This window comes from Pelodiscus sinensis, chromosome 10 (assembly GCF_049634645.1).
Source record: "Pelodiscus sinensis isolate JC-2024 chromosome 10, ASM4963464v1, whole genome shotgun sequence".
NCBI classification, from domain to species: domain Eukaryota; kingdom Metazoa; phylum Chordata; order Testudines; family Trionychidae; genus Pelodiscus; species Pelodiscus sinensis.
In genome coordinates, this window is record NC_134720.1 from 46,958,113 (window position 1) to 46,983,819 (window position 25,707).

Consider the following 25,707-nt stretch of genomic DNA (forward strand, 5'->3'; position numbering starts at 1 on the left):
AGAGGCTATAAAAATTCCGCAGGAATTTGCATATTTTCTTCCGATCTCGCTTTCGAAAGTGAAAGTAGTCTGGACATGTTTTTTTCAACAACCCCTTTGTCAAAAAGCTGCGTAAACCTCATTTTTTGAGGAAAAGCGGCTTTTGAAAAAGGGGGGCTTGCCAAAAAAAAACGTGTCCAGACTACTTTCACTTTTGAAAGCTATACTTTTGAAAGTGAGATCAGAAGAAGATATGCAAATTCTCGGGGAATTTGCATATCCCCTTTGGACACTTCAGCGTAGTCCGGACATAGCCTTTTAGTTCCTGATCCCATAGTCCAGTTTTAAGCTCTGAGCCAACATCACTGAGCAATCTCTCTGCAGGATCGGAGCCACTGTGCATATGGTGATTCTTTTAATATTGTTCTGTAACAACTATATTGTCCTATCTACAGTTCAAACCATGCCAGATAATCACAATGGGCACAGATACAGTATCCTGAAAGTTGAAGTGACAAAAACCACTTCATTAATTGAAAGACAATACTTACAATGAGCATTTTATTAATAAAAAGTGTCTTTTCCCTTTATTAATAAAAAGTGTCTTTTTCCTTTATCTAAGCATCTGGGTTTCAGCATCAACAACTGTATTTTTAAAATACAGCAAATAACCAATATGCAGTATCCCCTTCTCCCCCCTACCCCCCGCACTTACACTGCTTTTATGTATAAAAGAACCACACATTTTTCTTTGTGGAAAAAAACGTACACGTGAAAGTAGCAATAAGTATTACTCTCAGTCTGATGTTTTATGGATCTTGGGAAGGCCACATTCTGGCAAATGAACAACATATAAGGTTTGTAGACTGAAACATGAAGAAATGTGGGAAAGTAATCAGAATTTTAAAATATGTATTTTTTTATGGCACAAATATTTAATATGAAATAAATGTACAATCTTTCTGTATTACAAACTGAGCTCTCAAGATAGAATAACACATCCTGAAAACAGATTCAGTTTTGAATAATATAACAATAATATTACACTGCCCGTCTGGAACAATATTTATGGAAATTCAATCTCCATCGTTCCCCGCCCCCCAGTGAGGTGTGAGGTAACCAAGCACTATTATCCCCATTTACAAATGGACAAACAGAAGCACCAAGAGATAAAGTGACATAGCAAAGAGTATATACAAGACCAATCCTGCATTCAATACTCAGGCAAAAGTCAAGCCTTTTATGGGAGTTTTGCCTCAGGAAGGATGATGATATTATTATGTACTCATTTAAATTTGCCCATCACTGACAGCTTTCAAATTGGCTTACAAGGAGTGTGAACTGTAGGAAATTTTAAGGCAAAATATGGCAAAATAGTAGCTCTTTAATGACAAAGTAGGCAAGAATGTATACTTTAGAAGCTAGTCTCCAATCACAAGAAAACACCTATGAATACCAATATAAGGTCAGGTCCTACATTAATCAGGCAAATGTAATTACTCAATAGGAATTTTACACTAACGATTGCAGGACCAGACCTTTATCTGTTCATCTTTTATTAGAATTCCGTGGTATCCAGTTTTAAGGGAAAGTGGACATAATCTGTAATGTAACTATATCCATGGAATGCTGAATAAAATAGAAGGACAACTTCTTCTTAGAGAAAACCAAGAAATCAAAAAATAGCATCTTGCTTATTCTGATTCCATGTCTTCATCCACTAACTCAACTAGTGAAGCATGTCTGTTGGCTTGAGAGCCTTCTTGGTAATTAACCTTCTTTATTATTCCCGCCTTTGGAGCCCTTATAGTATGCTGCAAAGAAACAAGTCAATAAATAAATCAGTAGAATATTCTTAACATTTCTTTCTTGTTTTAATAACTCCATCTTAGTACAATCAACCATATAAACATTGAGCAGAGATTAGATTAGATCAAATAAACATTTGCCACTTCTTTTTGATACATTTTAAAATGTTATTTTTGTTCTTGAAAGAACCATCTAATTTTCAATTTACTTTGGGTTTTCCTCTTCAATATTTAACTAGAGGGGAAAACAAAACACTATTTGGGGTTTCATTCTGAAGTACAGATATTTTTACCTTGTTTTACTTCATTGTTCCTTTTTAAAAATAAATTAGATATCTGTTAAAAACCAACAATTTTAATCCAACAATGTTAGCCATTTAAAAGGTCAGTTCCTTTGAATGGACTCTGCTGATATATTTAATACATTTTTGTTTTGTGAACAGGAAATGTTTTTATTTAGCAGATTTAGGCTAAATTAAGATGTGATTGCCAACTGCTTATACACCAAGTCCAAATTTGACTCCATTATATCATCGAGTAGTCGTTGTAGCACCTTAGAGACTAACAAAAAAAATTTATACTATATATATATTTGTTAGTTTCTAAGGTGCTAAAGGACTACTTATTGTTTTTAAAGTTACAGACAAACACTGAGATTATTATATCATGTTATTTTTCCATTGTACCTTTTGTTGCACTGATAGTTTCTAAATGATTAGTCTAATAATCAACACAACAACAAATAATGTGTAACTTAACAAGAATTCAAATAATTTATTTTTGCAATAAAACCTTTTATTTTAAATAGTAAATTGTCATTGAACAATACACAGAGCCACATATGGAACATGGATCCAACGTTACACCCATATAGGCATATACAATTACCAAAGTAAGTTTTAATGTTTTTACACTTAAATTAATTTTCTCAATATGCAGGATTTTATACAATGTTATAAAAATTATAAATTAACTAAAATACTAGCTTAAACCTGTTGTTAGTTCAGCTGTGGTATAAAAATAAATCCAAACCCAATCAGCTCCCACTGCAGAAACTGGGATAGGGCAGGCTAATTTTAGCCGAGGTCAAGCAATGTAACAAAAAATGAGTGAACATCCCAAGTAATGCTACATTACATTTCATGTTGACTCTTACAAAAAATCTTTAGTCTACTCTCTGCAAAGCTTTATGAAAACAATAATCAAAACGATTACAAACAAGAAAACTCTTGAGTATATATTTAGAGAATCATTACTTGCTAAATCTCAGCATAAAGCAACTGCAGGTAGCAATATAAAGTGTTTAAATCATGGTGAAAAAAAGGAAAGTACCCAGATTATGAAAGATAGTTTTGTATTGAAAATATTGGATGATTCACTTTTGAGTAATTTAAAAAGCTAACAAAATGAGCATTTACAAAAATTACTGATAAAAATTACACATAAGAACATTCTTTGCTAATAATATACCAGTAAACATAATTCTCTGAAATCCAGTCCGATAACATATTAGTTTTGCAATATTTAAGAAGAGCTGCTGCTGATACAAGACTGAATTGTGCAATATAGCAATAAAACAACCCAGGATACATTTCAGAATTACTGACATTTGCTTTTTTCTTCCCAGTAATAAAACTTTTTTAATGTCACTCACCTCCATTTTCATAGCTATCATAACCATTAGAGGGTCTCCAGCCTGTACCTTGTCCCCTGCTTTCACAAATACCTACAAATACAAAGCAAGCAAGGATTGAAAAATCATGTATGTCCATGTAATCAAAATTACTTGGACAGGATTTCTACCTGGATATCTGGCTGGCAAAAAGGTGAAAATTGCCTTCAGAGAAAAACTGAAGGAAAACTGAATATTAATGGCATCTTCTGAACAGGTCCTTTTCAGTAGGCTTATCTGCTATGACATGGCTTGGGTAGGGAGGAATAGAGCAGAGAGGCCCTAAGGTTTCAGCTCTAAGGACATCTGGTTGAAAAGCCAATTCATTTTAAGAATGGCAAATTTAGCCAAATGCTTAGAATTTTAAAAGAATACTTCCTGTGTTCTGTAGAAAGACCACCAGGTAGTCTGGAAATCACCTGTATAGATTAATTAATTTTCCCAACGGGAAAGAGCCACAGCACCCTCAGGACTGTCCGGTCTGATCATGACTCTTGTGCTGCAGAACCTATTAGAACCTGGCCAGGTAGGAGATATTTGGAAAGGTTTTGTTTGTCTTCCTCCACCCACATTTGTAACAATCACCTTTTCAATTGTCCCAGTCATAGGCGCTACAGCTCCTCCTTGAGGTCCTGTTGCACTTGTTTCAGATAAATATTTAGGTACTGGAAGGCCAATTTGTGCACTGCCTTTCTACAGAAAATTAAATAAACCAAGATTGAGTTAATGTCATAACACATTACAACTGGCACAAACCTCGATTTATATTTATAGTTACAGCTGTTATTAAGTTTGGTTCTGAGTAATTTGTTAATACATGTGGATTTCATCTGATATTTATCTTAATTCTCTTTTAATCTCTTTTTACTGGAAAAAACAGACCAACTTTATTATGCAAACTGGTACATTTCTTCTTCATAAGTTCTACTTCTAATGTAATTCAGAGAATGCCAAGATAAGTTGTTGTATTAATTTGAATTTATTTTTCAGGACTAAATTAGAGTTCTCCTTTATCTCCATCTTGATTTGTTTTATTTTTCAAATGAAATACATTTTTTATTTTATTAACTGCAATTAATTTACTTAGTTGTAGATTACTTACCAACCTCTAATTATAATTATAAATCTAGCAAGGATCTGTAGATTATGGTCTTTTTTAAAAATCTGAAATAGTGACACATCTCACCTCCTTATTTTAAGATTATATAAGTCCACAACACTCCATTTCCTCCCCCATTTTGCTTATCCCCCTCACATGGTCTATTAAAAAGAAACTTTACCAGAGAGAAGAGGCAAATGGTGTTGTCCAAAATGACCACTTTAGATTTATAAACAATCCCGTTTACTGAACATCTCAGGTAAGTTGAATCGTTCTCATTAGAAATGTTTCCAGAAACATTGAAAGCTTTATCTTTTATCTGAAATATAGTCATTACAGTTAAAAGTTGTTATAGGCACAGAGCTTAGCCATACTTTTGTAACAGTAAGTGGCACAATTACCTTAACTGGTTACAAGTAACACGGTTCAATTTGTGTCTGCAAAGGAATTTTTCTCCCATTCCCAGTTTGTGCATCTATACTTACTATGCTGCACCATTGGGGTTGTATCAGTGCATTGTGGAAAATGGGAGAAGCTATCTGTGATGGGGCACTAGATGGGGCTAAATGAAGACTGGCAGTGGGTCACTGAGGCAAGGAGGGCATAGGGTGTCGGGGATTCCCAGAGCAGGAGGACCCCAGAGTGTAGACACACAGAGACACACCAGCCAGAAGGGGACGCTCTAGCACCAAGAAGCTAATTCCCAGACCAACCAGCAGGACGCGCCCCTGTGGTGAGTCACAACATATTACACTATTTCATAGTGTTTCTACAAAGGAAGCTGCCCAATGCTACAGTACTCAGGGCTAAAAGAAGAAAGAATGGTCAAACTGCTTATACAGGCAGGATAACAGAGTCTTGCTTATGCTGAATGATCCAGTAAGACGAAATCCTATGTTGTAGTCTAGTATTTCTCAACCAGTGGTACAAGTATCCTTAGGGGTACTCGAGAGAAGTCAACACAACTGAAATTTGGAGAAAACTGAATTTTTGTTTTATAGCACTTTATTATTTTTGTATTTTTTATACCCAAAAATTTCTTCGCCTGCCTGGCTACGATTAAGTTGTTTAAACAAATGTGTTGCAATGGTAGAAAAAAAAATTGTGTGTCTGAAAACTGTAGGTACTGGGGGTACTTATATATATTTTTAAAAGGGGTACTTTATAAAAAAAAGGTTGAGAAACACTGCAGCACTAGTCACAGACATGCATCAATCGTCATAGAAATGAAATGTTACAATCCTGTTGTGATAGATGGGGGAGTGCTGGTCAGCATTCAGTGATTAAAGGGTTAAATTCAGGTAGCTAGGGGTGTTGGCAGGAAGCCAGGAGACCCAATGGAAAAAGGTGTTGAAATTGGAAGATATACCTGCCTGCTGTTTTCTTTGTGTGAGTTTTAAGCTAGGAGCTGGGGAAAAAAGATGAATTGAACCAGGCAGAACTACTATGTCTACAAGGAATACTGGGCATGGAAATGGACTGGACTTTGAAGCACAGATTGTAAGTAGATAGGAAAATATCTATTTAGTCACGATCGGGTTATTTTCTTCATTTTGTTGTTTGGTTAAACTTCTCTGTGCTAAGTCCATGTGTCGTCCCCCTCCCCCTCCCCCCCCCCAATTGACTGGAATTTTAAGCTTTAGCCCAGAGATACCATTTCTCTGTGTTTTAATCAGTTCTTTTCTCAGTTGCTCTGTAACACCTAGCAACCAAGTATGCTTTATCAAGTATATCTTTTTTTTGTTAATAAAATCGCACCTTTTTTTTTTTTTAAGGTGACGATTGATTCTTGTGTCCTGGAAGGTAACAGAAGGTCTGCGTATGCATGCCTAAGACTGAGAGATCAGCTATCAGAGACTGCAGTTTGTTTTCTTTTCTTTTTTTTCCACAGGGGAGCTTGGAAAACAGCGAATGGTCAAACTTCTTATACAGGCAGTATAATGGAGTCCTGTCTGTACTATATGATCCAATAAGCCAAAATGCTATGCTGTAGTCACATAAAGGAACATCAGTAGTCATAGAAATGAAATATTACAATATTGCAAATATCTAAACCAGGGTTTCTCAAAGTGCTCTGCAGGCCCATTTTGGGAAAGATGCTAGCAGGTCCGTACTGCTTTGTTTACCTAAAGGGTCTGTAGCCATGGAGCCTTGTGGCTCACTGTTTCCAGCCAAGGGGACTATGGGAAGCATAGCTAACGTTGACATACTTACCACAGCTTCTTGTGTGCGGTAAAGGTAGCGGGGAGCTACTCTCCCATTGATGCCAACTATTCTTCTCGTTGTGGTTTAGTACCATCATTGATGGGAGAGCACTTGGAGATTGATTTATCACATCTAAGTAGATGCAATAAACTGACCGCTGGTAGATCTATCACTCCAGTGTAATAGAGACAAGCCCTAAGTAATCCTTCCAAAATGGGATCAAGACAAGATGGAGAACCTTACAGTACGTGTAGTAAGCTAACCCTATTCCGCTCATAAAGAATGTAAGTTTTCAGACATACTAATCCTATATGTTAAACAGGATGCTAAACATGAAAAATTCAATACATGAAAATATTTATTGGTTAACATTTTCTCTGACTTGTTCTTAAGTTAATTGCATTTAAATTAATTTTGTGAGCCACAAATTCACAGCTATTCAGGGCCTAGATTTGCAGAGGTATTGGAAATGGACATAAAATATGAACATACACTGTATTCATTCCATAGATTTCTCTATTTAAATCCTTATCCATGGGCTCAGCAATTTGCTGTTCTAATATTAGGTTATAAATTATTCAAAGAACTTGGCTGAGCTGCCCCATTTGTATGAAAGAGGATGCTGTGGAACGGAAGCAGTTTGTAAGATGCTCTACGAGCCTTGAGAATCTATTATGTCTGGAGAGTGAAAAAGAAAACACACACTTATTTCAGTGTTGGCTTATGATAAAGCCATATAACAATGGCTTAAACTTTGCCTCAACTTACTGCCTTGATTTTATATGCCCCCAAATCATGTAAACTCTTAGGGTATGTCTAGACTACATGCCTCTGCCGACAGAGGCATGTAAATTAGACTACCCACCATAGTCAATGAAGCGGGGATTTAAATATCTCCCGTTTCATTAAAATAAACCTCATTTCACAAGGCATAATGGAGCGGTTGACAAAGGTGTTCCCTGTCAACCAATCCACGTCTTGACTGCCACGCTGTGCCAACGATCAGCGGGGAATATTTAAACCCCCGCTTCACTGACTATGTCAGGTAGTCTAATTTACATGCCTCTGTCGGCAGAGGCATGTAGTCTAGACATACCCTTATTGATTACAAGAGGTAATAGTGACAGAGGCATGAAATGTTGGCATTTCAAAATGCTCAATAATGACAGAGCATCATCAGACTCTTAAAATGTGTGGTTTTAAGATACATAATCCACAAAAAACAAGCACCTAAACAAGTTTGACGAGTGACGACTCCATTATAGGTAATTATGAACTTGAAGACTGTTATAACGCATATGCAGAAGAGGGCCAAATGAAGTATGATGAAATAACCTTTTCCCGACTTTTGAATACTTGACTTTGTAACCTTTATCATGTTCTTTAACATAACTTTTTGTATTTATTTCCTAGGTTTCTAAACAAGCTAAGTGAAGATATAGCAATTTCATCAGGTGGTATCATAGCGACACCTATACTGGTCACTAGCAGGTTTGGAATCTTTAGATCCATTGCACAGATTTCTGCCACTTGAGCTAATACAGAACTCATAGCAATAGGCTGTCATCCTCTACATGGGAGGAGCATTAGAGGGGGAGGAGATATGCACACATTTGACAGTGGGTTTCACAGATATTTGGTGACAGCATTGGAATGGTGAGACTTAGGAGTGCTGGATTACATTCCAGATTTTGGAGATGATTGTGCTCTAGTGGGCACTGACTTTTCTGCCCACTCTCACCTCCCATGACCACTTCTGCCCGATTTTCTCTAATCTGTCCTTGTCATGGTTCTTTGACCCCAAATCCCATCCATCTCCAGTCCCAGCCTTTCCCCACTCTACAACACCAGCCTCCTTGTTCCTATTTTATCTCCACAAATTCAGCTCTTGGTCCCTGTGCATTCAAATGCAGCAACTTCTCCCCCTATCCTCCCACAGCTCAGGCCCAGCAGAGATCATGGAGAGCACAGGAGAGACAGGTTCCTTGGTTTTCACTCAGCTGCTTGGACCTGCCATTGCAGGGAAAATGCTACTCAGTCCTAGACAGAAGCATTAGGGAATTTAGTTGCTAAAACCTAAGGAGTCTCCAGTAAGCATGTGCAGAATGTGTTTTTTCAAAGGCTTATAACTTTGACCAAATTTGTTTGGAAATTCATTGGGTTGGCAAAAGGTATATTCCTGACACAGGCTACCCACTCTGGCACATATCAAATCCCTGCTCTAAAGTATTAGAGAAAAGACTGACAGGTAATGTGTTTTTCCTTAGTCTTATCCTCAGAAATGAAAATCATTTAGGCTGAAACGTAAATAAAAACTCAGAACGAGGCAAATCCCTGACACAAAAAATTTCAGAGCAAATGAAAAGTCTGGCAAAGTAATCCACAACTGAAACACAGGGTCTTATAATGGGAAGAGATGGGCAACTTAATAATAGGTGATGCAGCTAGCCTATACATAAGAAATATACAGTAAACTAACTTTACTCATCATTATTATATCAGTTACTGAAGAGTATGAGAAAATAGAACTTTACCTGCATGTTATATGAACCATCCTGATTGTAATCAATAGATATGTCCACCTCTGTTTAATACAATTTAAAAAAACAACAAAGATTTACTTGACAGAGATAAATTAAACTTAAAAACAGAGTTCAGAGCATCCTTTTCAATAAATATAAATTTCCAAATGTGAGAACCAACAAAAATTGTTAAAACTAGCTCAGCAAACCTTGCAGTAGGTTGTACTGACATTAAGAGCAAAAAGCTGGATGACAGAACCCATATTTAGTTACTTGAATAAAACTATCTAAGGCTATGTCTAGACTGCAGGCTTCTTTTGGAAGAATCTTTCTTCGGAAGAGCTCTTCCGAAAATCTTCTTCCAAAAGAGAGCGTGCACATACAAAAGCACATCAAAAGAGCAATCTGCTTTTTCGAAAGATAGCGTCCATTCAGTGTGGATGGTATCTTGCACGTAAGCTGTGATTACTATGGACAGAGTGGCCACCAGGACACCTGTGCTTTTTCCTCTTTCCTCTTCTTTCGAAAGAACTCCCTCTTCCCTGTCCACACACGCCTTTTTCCGAAAGAGCTCTTTTGGAAAAAGGCTTCTTCCTCATAGAAAGAGGATTACCAACGCTGGAAAAACCCCTCTGTTCTTTCAATTTACTTTCAGAAGAATGCAACTGCAGTACTGAAGTAACTCGGGCTTTGTCGGAAAAATCACCATTTTTCCGACAAAACTCTGTAGTGTAGATATACCCTAAGAGTTTCAAAGGTGCTGACTATCCACAACCCAGTGAAGTCAATGGGAACTACAGATGTTCAGGTCCTATGAAAAATTGATCTTTTATTAAAGTGTCTGAATATGGCTTTAGAATCCTAAATTTTAGGGACATTTATTAAAAAACTTGGTTAGTGTCTCTGGGAATCTGAGTGTGGAATTCACCATCATCACTAAAGATGCTGACTGGAGCACGCTGTCTTTATGGTTTTCCCCTGCCCAATCAATCATAGACAAGCCCACCGCTGGGGGGAGGAAGGATGGACAGCAAAGGGATCTGTGCCCTGGGCGTCGGCAAGTCAAAAGGGACTGAGTGGCTGCCATTGCCCTGGGCTCTTTAAATCACTGCCAGAGAACCACACGCTCCAGGCAACTACTAACGATTGGAGGGGGAAGGTGCATCTCACTCGAGGCAGCACTGAAGACCAGCTTCCCTCAGCCATTCCCCTTCCACCCTTAGCCCCACCCCTACCTTGCAAGGGGCTTGCAGACGCTTTTGGCTCTGCTGATCTTAGATTAAAAAAAATCCTACGTTTGCTCTTTTCTCTTCCAAATCTTTACAACTTCGTGCATGCACACTCATGGTGAAGTAACAAGAGCTCTCAAACATGTTACCCACAGCTACCACTTACTATTTTCACCATCTAGAAGAGTCAGCTTTCTGGTGTAGGACATATTTATTCTTCTACCACTGCTGGATGCAAATGGTGAGAATTTATCTGGAATAACAAATGCATAAACAGTTGATGTTGTATTTACTATATTATAAATAAAACACAAAAATGCTTAGCTATGATGTAGAGCTTTACGTCTTCAAACCACTTTATTAGCATTATTATTATTATTTTACTGTTTTTAAATATTTATGTTGCACCAAAGGGCATGTTGGGACCCTATTGTCATATTTACTGTACAAATAGTAAATGATAGTCTCTGCTCAGTCAGACAAGTTATAACAAGGGGATGAGGGACACAAGCAGACTGAGTGTAGGACAGAGGTGGGGAGGTAAAGTAACAAAAAATGGTGGCATGGCATGTACTAGGTGCATGTGCAATTCTTGGTCAATCATCAAACTGCAATAAGAATTTGCTACCTGTCTAGCCATTATCAGACATTTTAATCCTCCAATGTATAACTGTAAATACCTTTCTTCTTGTAGCTATGAAAACAGAGGCTAGAGGTTACTGAAGTCAATGGATGTCCTTCAGCTAATTTTAGTGGGTGTTGGATCAAGCTGTAAGTGACTTTGAATGTGCTGACAGTCACAATGGAAGTGCCAGGAATAGAGTACAGGAATTCTTAGCTCCCTATGCCATGCTCAATCCATTAAACTGTCTTGCCTCTCCAGATCCTGACCAGGATCTATTTAGTATTTTAATCTGAAGGTCTTTAAGGCTGTCTGAAGAAACAGTTTTGATGGACATTAAAAAGACTCTGAGCTAGCCTTTCTCATTGGAAAGAAATTTGCATTTTGAAGATAAAAAGGAAGTTTAGAAGAAGTGGAACAATGTGACAAATGACTAAGGAGGAATATTAAAATATACAAAAATAGTGCTTGAGTATGCAGGAATGTAATCAGGAAGGCCAAAGTACACTTAGAGTTGCAGCAACAAAGGATATGAAGGATAACAAGAAGGGTTTCTACAAGTATGTTAGCAACAAGAAGGTGATCATGGAAAGCATGGATCCTTAGAGTACATCTAGACTATATGCTTCTTTCGAAAGAGATCGTCTAGACAGCCACAACTTTTTTGAAAAAGCGATCAGCTTTTTCAAAAGAGAGCACCCAGGCCATCTGGATGCTCTCTTTTGAAAAAGCCTTGTTTGCGGTCAAGAACACCTTTTTTTCGAAAGAGCTCTTTCGTTTTTCCTCATAAAATGAGGTTTACTGCTGTCGAAAAAAACCACTGTGTTCTTTCGATTTAATTTTGAAAGAATACAATGGCAGTCTAGACAAAGGTGAAGTTTTTTAAAAAAAAAAGGCCACTTTTTTCAAAAAAAAAAAAAAAAAAAAAAAACCACACCCTGTAGTCTAGACATAGCCTTACTGCAGGGGCGGATATAGAGCAGGGCGAACGGGGCAGCCGTCCCGGGCCCCGCGCTTCAGAAAGCCCCGCACATGCGCCCTGGCAAAGGGGGGGCCCCGCGGAATTATGCTGCCCGGGGCCCCGCAAAACGGTCATCTGCCCCTGCCTTACTGAATGGGGGAAGACGACCTTGTGATAGATGATGTGGAAAAAACTTTTTTTTGCCTCAGTCTTCACGGACAAGGTCAGCTCCCTCACTGCTGCGCTGGACAGTACAGTATGGTGAGGAGGTGAGCAGCCCTGAGTGGTGAAAGAACAGGTTAGGGACTATTTACAAAAGCTAGACATGCACAAGTCCATGGGGCCAGGTGCAATGCCTCTGAGGCTGCTGAGGGAGTTGGCTGATGTGACTCCAGAGCCCTTGGCCATTATTTTTTAAAATTTGTGATGACCAGGGATGATCCAGAATGATTGGTAAAAGGCAAGTAGTGTGCACATCTTTAAAAAAGCAAAGGAGAATTAGGCCAAAAGAAATTTGTCGTTCAACAAGGAGAAATGCAGAGACCATGCACTGCTACAGGCTGGGGACTAACTGGCTATGCGGCAGTTCTGCAGAAAAGGGCCTGGGGATTATAGTGTACAACAGCAGTGGGCACTAATTTTTAAAAGGGGGCCACTTCACAAATTTCTGAAGTGGCCCAAAGCCACCCCAGAAGGGGTGGGGTTAAGAGACTTCTTGTGTTCCCCCACCCATTGACCCTGAGTGGCCTGGGGGAACATGTGAAGTCGTTGCCCCCACTCCATGCCTAGAAAGAATTGCCAGCAGCTGGCGGTTCCCTCTAGGTGCCACAGTGGGAGGAGACTCTGTGCACTTTCCCTGTTCCAGGCCAATCAGAGCCTGGAGGTGGGGGGAAGCATACAAAGTCCTTTGCCCTCAGCCCCCACCCTGCCAGGGGCACGTGGATGCTAGAAAGAACCGACGGCTGTTTTAAAACAGTTGATGGTTCCCTCTGATGCCGCATGCCCCTGGCAGGGGGAGGAGACTTCGCACACTCTCCCTGCCCCCAGGCCAATTGAAGAATCTTGATTGGCCTGGGGTAGGGGAGCGTCCAAAGTCTCTCCCCCCTCTGCTCTTACCCTGCTGGGATGCCACGTGCCCCTGGTGGGGGAGGTGACTATGTACGCTCCCCTATCCCCAAGTCTTGATTGACCTGGGTGTGGGGGAGCAGCAGGGTAGCCACGGTCTGGATCCACCGGCTTTGCAAGCTGGATCTGGCCCAGCTTCTTGTACCCCGGTGTACAAGAAGCTGGATATGAGTCAGTAGTGTGCCCCTTTGCCAGGAAGACTAATAGCCTCAATTAGTAGGAACACTGCCAGCAGATCGAGGGAAGTAATGATTCTCCTATATTTGGCACTGGTGAGGACACATCTGGACTACGTCTACACTAGCGGGTTGTTGTGCCAGAAGTATGCAAATGAAGCTAAACGTGGAATACAGCCGAGTCTCATTTGCATACCTAATGAGCCGCCATTTTTTGCGGAAGAGGCTTTTGCGCCAGAAGGAGCTGTTTACACTGCCCCTTCTTGCGCAAGAAAAACCCTCTTGCGCAATGCCGTTATTCCTGACAATAATCAGCGTAGCGGCATTGTGCAAGAGGGTTTTTCTGGCGCAAGAAGGGGCAGTGTAGACAGCTCCTTCTAGCGCAAGCGCCTCTTCTGCAAAATGGCGGCTCATTAGGTATGCAAATGAGGCTCGGCGATATTCCATGCTTAGCTTCATTTGCATATCTCTGGCACAAGATCGTGCCAGTGTAGACATAGCCCTGGAGTATTGTGTTCATTTTGGGACCTGCCACTACAGAAAGGATGTTGACCAACTGGAAAGTATCCAGTAGAGGGCAACAAAAATGATTAGGAGCCTAGGGTACATAACTTACAAGGAGAAACTGAGGGAACTGGGCTTATTTAGTCAGCAGAAGAGAAGAATGAGGGGGATTTGAAACCAGTCTTCTATTACCTGAAGGGGGATTCCAAAGAGGATGGAGGAGCTAAGTTGTTTTCAACGGTGGCAGATAATAGCAAGGAGCAATGGTCTCAAGTTGTAGTGGGGAAAGTCTAGGTTGGATATTAAGAAGAACTATTTCACTAGGAGGGTGGTGAAGCACTGGAATGGGTTACCTAGGGAGGTGGTAGAATCTCCATCCTTGGAGGTTTTTAAGTCCCGGGTTGACAAAGCCCTGGTTGGGATGATTTAGTTGGGGTTGGTCCTGCTTTGAGCAGGGGGTTGGACTACATGACCTGTCTCTTCCAAGCCAAATCCTTCTACGGTTCTATGACAGGAGCAAAGTGGAAATGACACATGTGCGAATGGAGAGTTGCGTGTTTCTATCTGAAGTACATTAGAACACTCCCCAGAACATTCCCCTTTTTATATTTAGTAAAGAACACCTGAATCAAATCTGTCACCTAAAGAAAATTATATTCTGGCCCTCTCAGTGGATGGTAGTAACCAGATATCAGGAGATTAAATAGTGAAAAAAGAGGCAAAAAAGGAGGACAGCATTAATTAAATGGATAGAATCTCTGATTTCTGTCCCACCCCCTCAAAAGAAAAACAAACTAAAGAAAAGGGAAAAAATTATCTTACCATAAGACTTAACTCTAAAAGCATCTGTCATCATTCTCTCTCTCAATAGGAGTCCTAGAACAGCCTGGCACAAAACTTCATTTGGAGTAGCCTGTTTCACTGGAAACAGCTCATCATGGTGTTGTGAAATGAAATTGGTGTGCACGTTTCCAGCCTCAAACTGTGGGTGTCCTGACAAGCTTAGTAAGAATTCAATATTGGTGCTTAGTCCTACGATCTGTCAAGAAAAAGAAAGACAAGGTGAGTGAGGTAATACCTTTTATTTGACTAACTTCTCTTGGTAAGAGAGAGAAGGCTTTTGAGCTCCATTGTGCTTTTCTTCAACTCCCTAGTGCTTGAAAGCTTGTCTCTTTCACCAGCAGAAGTTAGTCCAAGAATTACCTCACCACCTTGTGTCTCTCAAATCCTGAGACCAACACAGCTACTACAACACTACAAAAAAGAAAAAGATAATGTATTTTTAAACAAAAATAAAGAACTGCTAATGGACCTACAGCTGTCTGCTCAAGTTATACATAAGAGAAGTCTTTTTAAAAAGTGACATCAGTGTAGTAGAGCACTGACAAGAGAAGGTGTAAACATTTCAATTGGTAGATATCCCATTATTAAAGAAACTACCTCCTTTGAAGAACAAGAGTAAGATTTTCAAAAGCACTCACTTTGGGCCTACCTCACCTCTTCCTTCACTGAAGCCAAAAAGAGTTTAACCACTGATGTTAATGGGAGCAGACGGAGGCCAGCGTTGAATGCTTTTGGAAATCCTGCCTCAGGATTTAAAAAAAAAAATTGTTAACTTGAAATGTAGTAATTTTTTTAAAAAAGAATTAAAACCTGTTTTAGGTGCTACATCTGCAGTGGACTTATACTATTTTACAAAAATCATTAGATTCTCTTTCTTCTGCTGCTGTGCAAAAGACTCCAACAAACAACAGAGGAAACTATCTAGGAGAAATTAGTGAAACTGATTAGTTATAACGTGTTGTCAAATGCTCACACTAGAGGAACTAAAAAAAAGTATAATATATTTGTGATCTCTCTCAGTTATTAAGTTATTATCTTGTGTATTACTTCTAACAATAGCACACAAAACATTTTCAGAATCCCAATTTGATTGTGTCCCTTGAAAAAATATTTTTTAAAATTAGTAAATATAAATAAACTATGCATTGCAATTGGCTTCAAGTCTAATTTTTTTTGCAATCAAAATGTTCTGAAGTCTTCACTAGTGTGTGTTTTACTTTGTGAAAATAAATACAAGTAAAATTTAAAATACTGAACAATCCTTTCTAAATTTTAAAAGTTCCAAACTAAAGGTATGTCTACAGAGCAACATTATTTCAAAATAACTTTGTTCGTGTCTACACAGCAGGTGTATTATTTCATTATTTTGAAATAATGTTGAAATACTATCAAGCTGGAGGACTTCTGACTCCGACTCCTGTAACCCTCATTGTACGAGTAAGGCAAGTTGGAGGAAGAGTGCTCTATTTCGAAATAAGTGCTGTGTAGACACTCCCAATTTTGAAATAATTTACGCAATTGACGTAGCTCAATTTGCTTAGCTGATTTCAAGTTAAGCCCTGCTGTGTAGATGCACCCTAGACATCAGATCCAAGACATCCCCAAACATCAGGAAAATTCAAGACCAAAACATAACTTTACATTTCAGGCACAGCATCAGAGCTCCACTTATTACACTGATTTAAATGGTGTAGAAAATTAGGAAAAACGTAGCTATCAATGTATAAAGTACTAGAGTAAATAAATACATTGAAACAGATTGGCTGTAGCTAAATCAGTCCCTCTTAAAAACTCTTTTGCCTCTGTAATAGCATTTTGTTACTAGAGAGATAGGAGCTGTGTAATAGTGTATGTAGAATCAGATGTGAAATCATATTGGATCCCTTTATTATTTGTATTTCTGTAATGTCCAGGATCCCATTGTGGTACGTACTGAACAAATACATAACAAGAGGATACTCACATTGTACTGATGAAGGCTGTACCGCAACTTTTTCAATGCTGATTGGCGATCCTCAGCCCAAACAACTAATTTAGCAATCATAGGATCATAATGTACAGAAACTTCATCACCTAAAATATAAATAAAAGGAAATGATTTCTAAGACAATGAAACACACCTTTACTTAAGTATGTTCACTACGACACTTTATAAGGGTGATACTATCACTGTAGTCATACCATACACTGACAGACCTAGTGGCTAGTGCTCTGAAATGGCCACATAGAAAACTCAGGTTTGATTTATGGAGCCATCTCTTAATTCAGAAACCAACCTGAGTTTGGAATGTTACAGAAGGATGTTATTGAACACCAACCTTCTTTGCTGAATTAACGTGGAGTACTGACAAGTTTTGAAAGAAATCCAGTCTGCCTATCCCATAAGGGCAATAACTGGAGTGGGAAGAGGAGGATGAGATATTTAGGGATCCAATCAAGATACAGTGGAATCCTAAAGGAGAAGTCTGTAGTGTTTTATAATTATGACAATATTGTCAGGGCAAGTTCTGGTCTCAAGCTAAGCACATGCACAAGATTAAAAAACCACAGCCAAAGGGGAATTGCTTGAGAGCACATTTTAAAAGACCAGCTCATTAAAACAGGTATTTTCAATTAATACCATCTTCAATGTTACCTTGTCTGACTCCTGTTTCTATCCTGGTAAACCTGTCAGGTAGTGGTGTAGATAAGTGGAGTAAGGGTCCAGCTCCTGGCATGAAATTATTGTTAGGATCTTCAGCATATATTCTAGCTTCAAATGCATGGCCACTGAGTGCAATTTCTTCCTGCATTAAAGGAATCTTTTCTCCTGCTGCAACCTGCAAGTAGTATAGTAATTTTCCAGTCACCTGGGAGCAACCGTGACAGAGCACTAGCAAGTGGGTGCAGATTTTTTCAATCATAGTGACCAACAGATGGAAATTAAGTAAGATATACAAATATTAGGACTCCTGAAGAAATTAAAAATCACAATTAATCACATGATTAAAATATTCACATTCTTTAAACAATAAGGGTATGTCTACACTACAAAGTTAATTCGAACTAACAGCCGTTAGTTCGAATTAACTTTAATAGGGGCTACACATACAAACTGCTAGTTCGAATTTAATTTGAACTAGCGGAGCGCTTAATTTGAACTAGGTAAACCTCATTCTATGAGGACTAATGCCTAGTTCTAATTAAGTAGTTCGAATTAAGGGCTGTGTAGCCACTTAATTTGAACTAGTTGGAGACTAGCCCTTCCCAGGTTGCCCTGGTGGCCACTCTGGGCCAAACCAGGGAAACTTTTCTGCCCCCCTCCCGGCCCCGGAGTCCTTAAAGGGGCACGGTCTGGCTACGGTGCTCATGCCAGTTGCAAGCCTGCCAGCACCCAGCCAGCAGCCCCTGCACCTGGCACGGCATGAGCCAGCCACCCGCTGCCACCCAGCCCTCCGCCTCTTCCCAGGACCAGGCTGGCGGCTCCCAGGAGCCTGCCCAGGGCTGCAAGAGGACCCGCCTGGTCTAGTGCAGAGATCGTGGACCTCACTGAGGTTTGGGGGGAGGCCTCCAACGTCCACGACCTCCGCACTAGGCACAGGAATGAGGCCGTCTAGGGCAGGATAGCTGCCAGCCTGGCCACCAAAGGCCACATGCGAACCCAGGAGCAGGTCTGCATGAAAATCAAGTTGGTCCAGTGAGACCCCCGACCCTGAGTCCTGAGCTTAGAACATAAGAACATAAGAATGGCCGTACTAGGTCAGACCAAAGGTCCATCTAGCCCAGTAGCCTGTGTGCCAACAGTGGCCAACACCAGGTACCCGGAGGGGATGGACTGAAGACAATGACCAAGCGATTTGTCTCGTGCCATCCATCTCCAGCCTTCCATAAACAGAGGCAGGGACACCATTCCTACCCCCTGGCTAATAGCACTCCATGGACCCAACCTCCATGACTTTATCTAACTTCTCTTTAAACTCTGTGGGTATGTCTACACTGCCACCCTAGTTCGAACTAGGGTGGCTAATGTAGGCATTCAAAGTTGCAAATGAAGCCCGGGATTTAAATATCCCGGGCTTCATTTTCATCTTGCCGGGCGCCGCCATTTTTAAAAACCCCTTAGTGCGGACTCCGTGCCCGCGGCTACACGCGGCACGAAGTAGGTAGTTCGAATTAGGCTCTCTAATTCGAACTACCGTTACTTCTCGTGGAACGAAGTGTACCGGTAGTTTGAATTAGAGAGCCTAATTCGAATTACCTACTCCGTGCCACGTGTAGCCATGGGCACGGAGTCCGCATTAAGGGGGATTTAAAAATGGCGGCGCCCGGCAAGATGCAAATGAAGCCCGGGATATTTAAATCCCGGGCTTCATTTGCAATTTCGAATGCCTACATTAGCCACCCTAGTTCGAATTAGGGTGGCAGTGTAGACATACCCTCTTATAGTTCTAGCCTTCACAGCCTCCTGTGGCAAGGAGTTCCACAGGTTGACTATGTGCTGTGTGAAGAAGAACTTTCTTTTATTAGTTTTAAACCTGCTGTCCATTCATTTCATTTGGTGTCCTCTAGTCCTTCTATTATGGGAACTAATGAAGAACTTTTCTTTATTCACCCTCTCCACAACACTCATGCTTTTATAGTCGTCTGTCCTATCCCCCCTCAGTCTCCTCTTTTCTAAGCTGAAAAGTCCCAGTCTCTTTTGCCTCTCTTCATATAGGACCTGTTCCAAACCCCTAATCATTGTAGTTGTCCTTTTCTGAACTCTTTCCAAGGCTCTGCGGACTCCTCAGGGTGGAAGCTCTCCTGCAGGGCCTCCTGGATCCTGACAGCCCCCCGATTGACCCCCCCAGATGGCAGCCTGCGGCAAGTGCAGCTGGGCTGATGGCCGAGTGCTGTGATGTGCCGAGTGTGGGCACTCAGGGCACTCCAAGATAGGACTGTTTTGCTGTCCCTCATCGAGTTAGACAAGCAAGCAGGGAACCCTGAGAACTGTCTGTCCGGGGTGGGGGTCGGGTCCCTTTAAGCACAGCCCTCGGCTAGCCTGAGGCAGCAGCTCCACACTCTAAGTCCTAACCTAATGCCCTGCTGGCACTGGTTCCGGCCAGCCTTAGCTTCGGTTCAGGGTCCACTCAATGTGTACATGCTATTTCGAATTAGCAAAATGCTAATTCAAATTAGTTTTTAGGTCTAGGTGCACTAATTTGAATTAGCTTAGTTTGAATTAACTAATTCGAATTAAGTTAGTTCGAATTAGTGCTGTCGTGTAGACATACCCTAATAGAATAGCATTTATATAAATATTTGTGGATGTTTTTCACATTTTAAAATATATTGATTTCCAACTACAACACAGACTACAAAGTATATGGTGCTCACTTTACATTTTTTATCATAAATATTTGCACTGTAAAATAAAAGAAATAGCATTTTTCATTGAACTTAATACAAACACTACAGTATATTGCAATATCTTTATCATGAAAGTTGAACTTACAAATGTAGAATTATGTATAAAAAATAACTGTATTTAAAAATAAAGCCATTTAAAACTTTAAAGCCTACAAATCCACTCAGTCATATCTCTTGTTCAGCCAATCACTCAGACAAATAAGTTTGTTTATATTTGCAAGAGATAATGCTGCTTGCTTCTTCTTTACATCACCGGAAAGTGAGAACATGCATTCACAGGGCACTGTTGTAGTTAGTGTTATAAGATATTTACATGCCAAATGTGGTAGTGATTCATAAGTCCGTTCATGCTTCAACCACCATTCTAGAATATATGCGTCCCTGCTGCTGATGGGTTCTGCTTGACAACAAAGCAATGCAGTCCAGTGCAACTCAGAGAGAAAGTCATAACCCTGTGTCTGTGATATCAATCTATTGTCATGGTATGAGAGCAATGCCACAAATTCTATATTTTTTATCTGATAGCAGGATCAAGCAAAAAGAGAAAATGGACCAGGGAAGAAGAAAGACCCTTTGATCACAAGTAACTTCACAAGTGATGAGAAACAAGTGATGGATGATGCTGATAAATGTTGATGTTATTCCTTACTCTTTTCAAGAAGTAATTTAAGGGATTTTGAAAGACTATTATTCCCAAAGTTCTATTAATGTAAGGCAGGGATGGGGAAACTTTTTTGGGTCAGGGGCCGCCTTAAAATCAGTTGGGGGCTGCACACAAGTGAGAAGCAAACAAACTTCTCACTGACATGGCCCCCGACTGAGGAGGAGAAAGACACTTCCCATATTCCCCTTGCACACCAGAGCCTAGACGGGCCCAGACTAGTAGATTTTGTGTGCTCCAGCCTCAAGAGAGGGTGGTGGAGGCTGGAGCACCAGCGTAGGCTCCCCCAATGATAGGGAGGAAACCCTGAGCTTTGGGGGATGGATCCAGGCAAGCTGGGGGCCACATCCGGCCCCCAAGCCCTAGGTTCCCCACCCTGGTATAAGATGATCTTATAACATTCCATAAAAACTGAAGCACAATGAAAAATGTTTTTTCTTCTTCTTACTGCAATGGCTCAAGTGGAAAAGCTTGAGTCTATAAAAGCCTGCTCAATAAAAGCCTGGTCATCTGGAAAACAAGATTTTATTAGAAAAAAGAAAATCCTTCTAAGTGGCTGTAAAAACGTGCTAATTAACAGTTGCCACTATTGCTAGAGCCTAGTCAATCACACCCTTCCTTTATATTCTCTAAAATCTGTACACAAGCTTAAGAAAAGGTTTCACAAGAGGGTTTTTAAGTACTCAGGATTTTTAAACTAATAGGTCAACAGGGAGCTTTTTATTCCCTCCAAAGAATTCAGGATAGAAACCAGGAAAAGTAAGGGAAAATACACTAATTTTAGGGTAAAGCTAAGAATCATTTTAAGGGTAAAACTCTTACAAGGGTTTCTGTTTCTCTGGCTGTGTCTTGTGCATGGTTCGTGGGCCAAAAAATTACTTCACATGTTAAAATTGAGCTTCTAAAGTGTATTCAGAAATGCAAGGATAAAGCTAAGAATCTTCTCTCATTCCCCATATTCTCTATATCCCTGTGACATGCCTTCGTATCCCATGACACTTTGAAACCCTGTCCTGTGAGGAGGACTATGTGGGGATTCCATTCAAAGCCTTTCCACAATGCTCCTTTATTAAATGCTGAGTGAGAAAGGAGCAATGGGAATCACTCCCAAACATGAAAGTGAAAGATCAGCATCCTACACACAATAATGGGAAGCACTGGACAGACACTGCCCATCCCTGCTACCTTACAACTAACATTAGTTACTCCTTACCCTAAGCTGCCACTCCACCAAGTCAGTCCCCGTGATCATCTCTGTAACTGGGTGCTCCACTTGCAGCCTGGTGTTCATCTCCATAAAGTAGAAATTATGTTGAGAGTCCATAATAAATTCCACCGTCCCTGAAAGATTGAATAAGAACATATTTCACTGAGACAGGAAGTCTTTCTACAGGATGGCCATCTAAAGACACTGAGTGATTTTCATTATGACAAAAATATTTTGCTAAAACTGGAAAGGTGTGTTAATGGTCTCAGCATCAGGTCTGAAACACCTAAACTGCCAGAAATCCTGGATCAAATTCCAGCACACCTTTATTATCCCAAGACATAGAAATTGAATTCCATGCAATTTATCAGAAAGATCCACAGTGATTGACACCTACATACTCAAGGCCCTTTCTCATTTGCTTAGACATGCATTCAGTGCTGGTGGACTGCTAATCTTCTCTCCAGAAGCAGCTGCATTTTCAGTAGTTGCTGTATATATGACATTTATAAACTGCTTCAGGATCCTTCAAGAAGAAGTGCCTTGTTCTTTCCTCCCAAAGAATATCTTTAAAATATCTTTAAAAGAATCAAAGGTGTTAATATTTTTCTAAACTGATTATCATCTAGAAAATATATTAGAAATTACAACTGTTTTCTACAGGATCATTTTAGAGAAGGCCTTGAAGTTTGAAAACTGACACCTTGTTTACAAGGTGAATGATACATTACTTTGCACGCATAGTTTGATGTGCATTTGTAATATTCACCTTCAAATAAACTATCTGGCTGAATTATTTGCTTTCAGACTTTTTGGTTTTCCCTCTTCAGTAGTCCTACACCAGCTTTGCGCAGGGGGTTCATGCTAACTTTCGTTAGCTTAGAACTTAACTGTGTTAAATGAACATTTTAAAAAAATGCTACAAGTGTGTCTCATGTTCCAAAACAAGAAAATGCCCTTTGACTTAAGTTAATAGAGCCTTGAGTGTCAAAAGAAAGGCAACAGGAGGAAGTTAAAGCTGATGTACCTGCTCCTACGTAGTTCACAGCTTTAGCTGCTTTGACAGCAGCTTCTCCAAGTTTCCTTCTCACTTCAGGCTCAATTCCTGGCTGTGAATGTAATGATAAAACAAGATTACACATTACTGAAAGTATCATAGTGTCCATGTACGGTATCATGACTACTGTACATGGACACTATGCCATCCTTAAAAAACTGAAGTAAAACCCTGAACCATATCATATTTAAAATCTTTAATTCCTGATCCAAATAGCAATCAGCTTACACTGTAAACCTTGAAGGTAGAGAATACTTGATAAAGTGACAAAAATTAATATAATATGCAAAATTTTGGACAATTATAGGTTAAGTGTGGGTTTTTTCTCTTCTGAAACATCAAATACTGTCCACTTCCCAAAGTAGGATACCAAGCTAGATGGCATAATGGTTTATTATTCAGTATAGTAAAATCCTATGTTCTAACCTTCTGTTTTGTCTCTGGAGCTCAAATAACAAGCAGAGTTATTTTCTGTAAAAATAAAATGTAAAGAGGTTCTGAGATTGATTGATTTATAAAATTAGCAGAATGGACACTGATGTAAAAAACAGACAGACGTGCACAAAAAAAAATCCAAAATCAAATTACTTTATAAACTCTAATTAGGAACCCTTCACTTACCCCAGGAGCTTCTTCAATGATTTTCTGATGCCTTCGCTGCACACTGCAATCTCTTTCAAACAAATAGACTGCATTGCCATGCTGGTCACCAAACACCTGTACTTCAACATGCCTGTTTCACAGTAACAAATGTTTCAATGTGTTTTACTGGCGATCACAAAGGCCTCAATTTTGCTATTAATTCCACCTAGGCAGACATCTGAACAGCACTCCACTGACTTCAACAGGTTCCATACTTGAAACATATTATACCTCCTAAAACTACTAGTTTTGAGATTGAACTTTATGGTTATCCTATTGAAACTTCATGAGTTAAAAACAACAGAGAACATATTTAGTATGCTACTTCTGTCTTAGTTTTTGGACTAAATATTCATCTTGTTTTAAATCTGTGAATTCTGCAACTTCCACATAGGCCCTTTGACTTCTCCTATCATTTGACATGCATGGAATGGAGTAAACCACTTATTTTGTAAAATATTATTCCAGGGGGGACAAATAACAGCTTGTGACCGTTCTTATTTATGAGACAGGCAGATTTTTAGGTATGACAGTAATTTACGAGGGTCCTGATCATCCCATCGTTTGCAGACACAGGCAGTTCCCAAAGAAATCAATGGGAGTTTCATGTGCAGAACTGACAAAAAGCAGGTCTAGGTTTCTTTTCACAATACAGGTGCTTTAAAGCTATATTTAGAGATAAGTCAGTCTAATCACCTGGTACCTTCAACTGTAACTTTTCATATGGACCAACCTGCTACACATTTAACAAGGTGTATGCTCAGAATACTACTGCTGTGCAATCTATGTATGGCAAAAGAGTTTTATGCAAGTTAGGGTGTGTCTAAACTACAGGGATTTGTCGACAAAAGTGACCTTTTGTCACCAAAACTATACCTGCGTCTACCCTACCGCCGAGTTCTTTCGACATAATGTCGACAGAACTCAGCAGTTTTGTCGACGGCTGTAAACCTCATTCTACGAGGAATAACATCTTTTGTCGACAGAGTTCTGTTGACAGAAGGCATTATTGCATCTACACTGTCCTTTCCATCTACACTCTCATGTCGACAAAGCGGCTTGCTTTGTCGACAGAACTGGATGTAGTCTAGATGCTCTTTGTCGACAGTATCTGTCGACAAAGCCTCTGTTGACAAAAGCCTGTAGTCTAGACGTACCCTTGATGAGCTCATCTTATAGCATAAATGTAAATGAAGAATTATCATCCATATTTTACAGACAGGCACAGAGATTAACATTCCTGTTTGAGTACATACAGGCTGAGGAAGTCAGGAAGAGAACCATAATCTAGTGACTCTTATTTCTCTGCTTTAAGCACTACTGCACATCGCTTTCTTTCGATCTAAATGAATGGTGAGATCAGAAAGCTGATGTACTAACTAGGCATGTCACTGTTATAACATATACTGCATGTGATATCTAGGTCTCTCTCCACAGCACCCCCATTAGGATGCTGCCAATATGTTGCCAAGATAGCCAGATTTGTTAAAAATTATAATTGAAAGTCACTGTCATCCATGTCACACTTTGTAAAATTAGTAAATCTACCCTAATTTTAATGCAAATGCAGAAAGAGTGTGATATATTGTATAAGACACAAACTATCATCTTGCATAAAAATGTACTGGTTTTTAAAAATATTTTTAGTACTAAAAATATAATCCACTTCTCTCACCTTGGATTGTCTACAAACTTCTCTATTAGCACGGCATCATCATTAAAAGACTTCTTTGCTTCTCTCCTGGCTGATTCTAATTGGTCGAGGAAATCCTTTTCTGAGTGAGCAATTCTCATTCCCTAAGATACAACATAAGGTTGTCTAAATATTAACTGAAGAACAAGTACATAATAACAATTAATAGAAATCTCCAACAGTGTGAAAACTGGTGAATGATTAAAACAATAATGAAAATATGTGTTTAAGAATAAAAGAATGATATTCCTTCTTATGTCTCAAGAGAATTGTTCATTAACTTCTAACTTATGGTGTCCAACCAGTTCTGAAGC

The 25,707-nt window shown here is 39.6% G+C and overlaps 1 protein-coding gene across 1 annotated transcript in view; it reads right to left on the reverse strand.

The window, feature by feature from the left end:
• Window positions 1–876: 876 nt before the first annotated feature.
• MCCC1 (methylcrotonyl-CoA carboxylase subunit 1) overlaps window positions 877–25,707 on the reverse strand; it is a 37,135-nt gene continuing 12,304 nt past the window's right edge. Inside the window, exons 7-19 of the mRNA XM_075938053.1 lie at window positions 25,376–25,497; window positions 23,680–23,791; window positions 23,029–23,110; window positions 22,008–22,135; window positions 17,381–17,564; window positions 16,709–16,818; window positions 14,725–14,941; window positions 10,681–10,767; window positions 9,298–9,347; window positions 4,740–4,877; window positions 4,045–4,152; window positions 3,442–3,513; window positions 877–1,793 (exon numbers count right to left, since the gene is read on the reverse strand). Coding sequence (XP_075794168.1) covers window positions 1,674–1,793; window positions 3,442–3,513; window positions 4,045–4,152; window positions 4,740–4,877; window positions 9,298–9,347; window positions 10,681–10,767; window positions 14,725–14,941; window positions 16,709–16,818; window positions 17,381–17,564; window positions 22,008–22,135; window positions 23,029–23,110; window positions 23,680–23,791; window positions 25,376–25,497 — 1,530 coding nt within the window. The 3' untranslated portion in view covers window positions 877–1,673. The remainder of the gene's footprint in view (window positions 1,794–3,441; window positions 3,514–4,044; window positions 4,153–4,739; window positions 4,878–9,297; window positions 9,348–10,680; window positions 10,768–14,724; window positions 14,942–16,708; window positions 16,819–17,380; window positions 17,565–22,007; window positions 22,136–23,028; window positions 23,111–23,679; window positions 23,792–25,375; window positions 25,498–25,707) is intronic.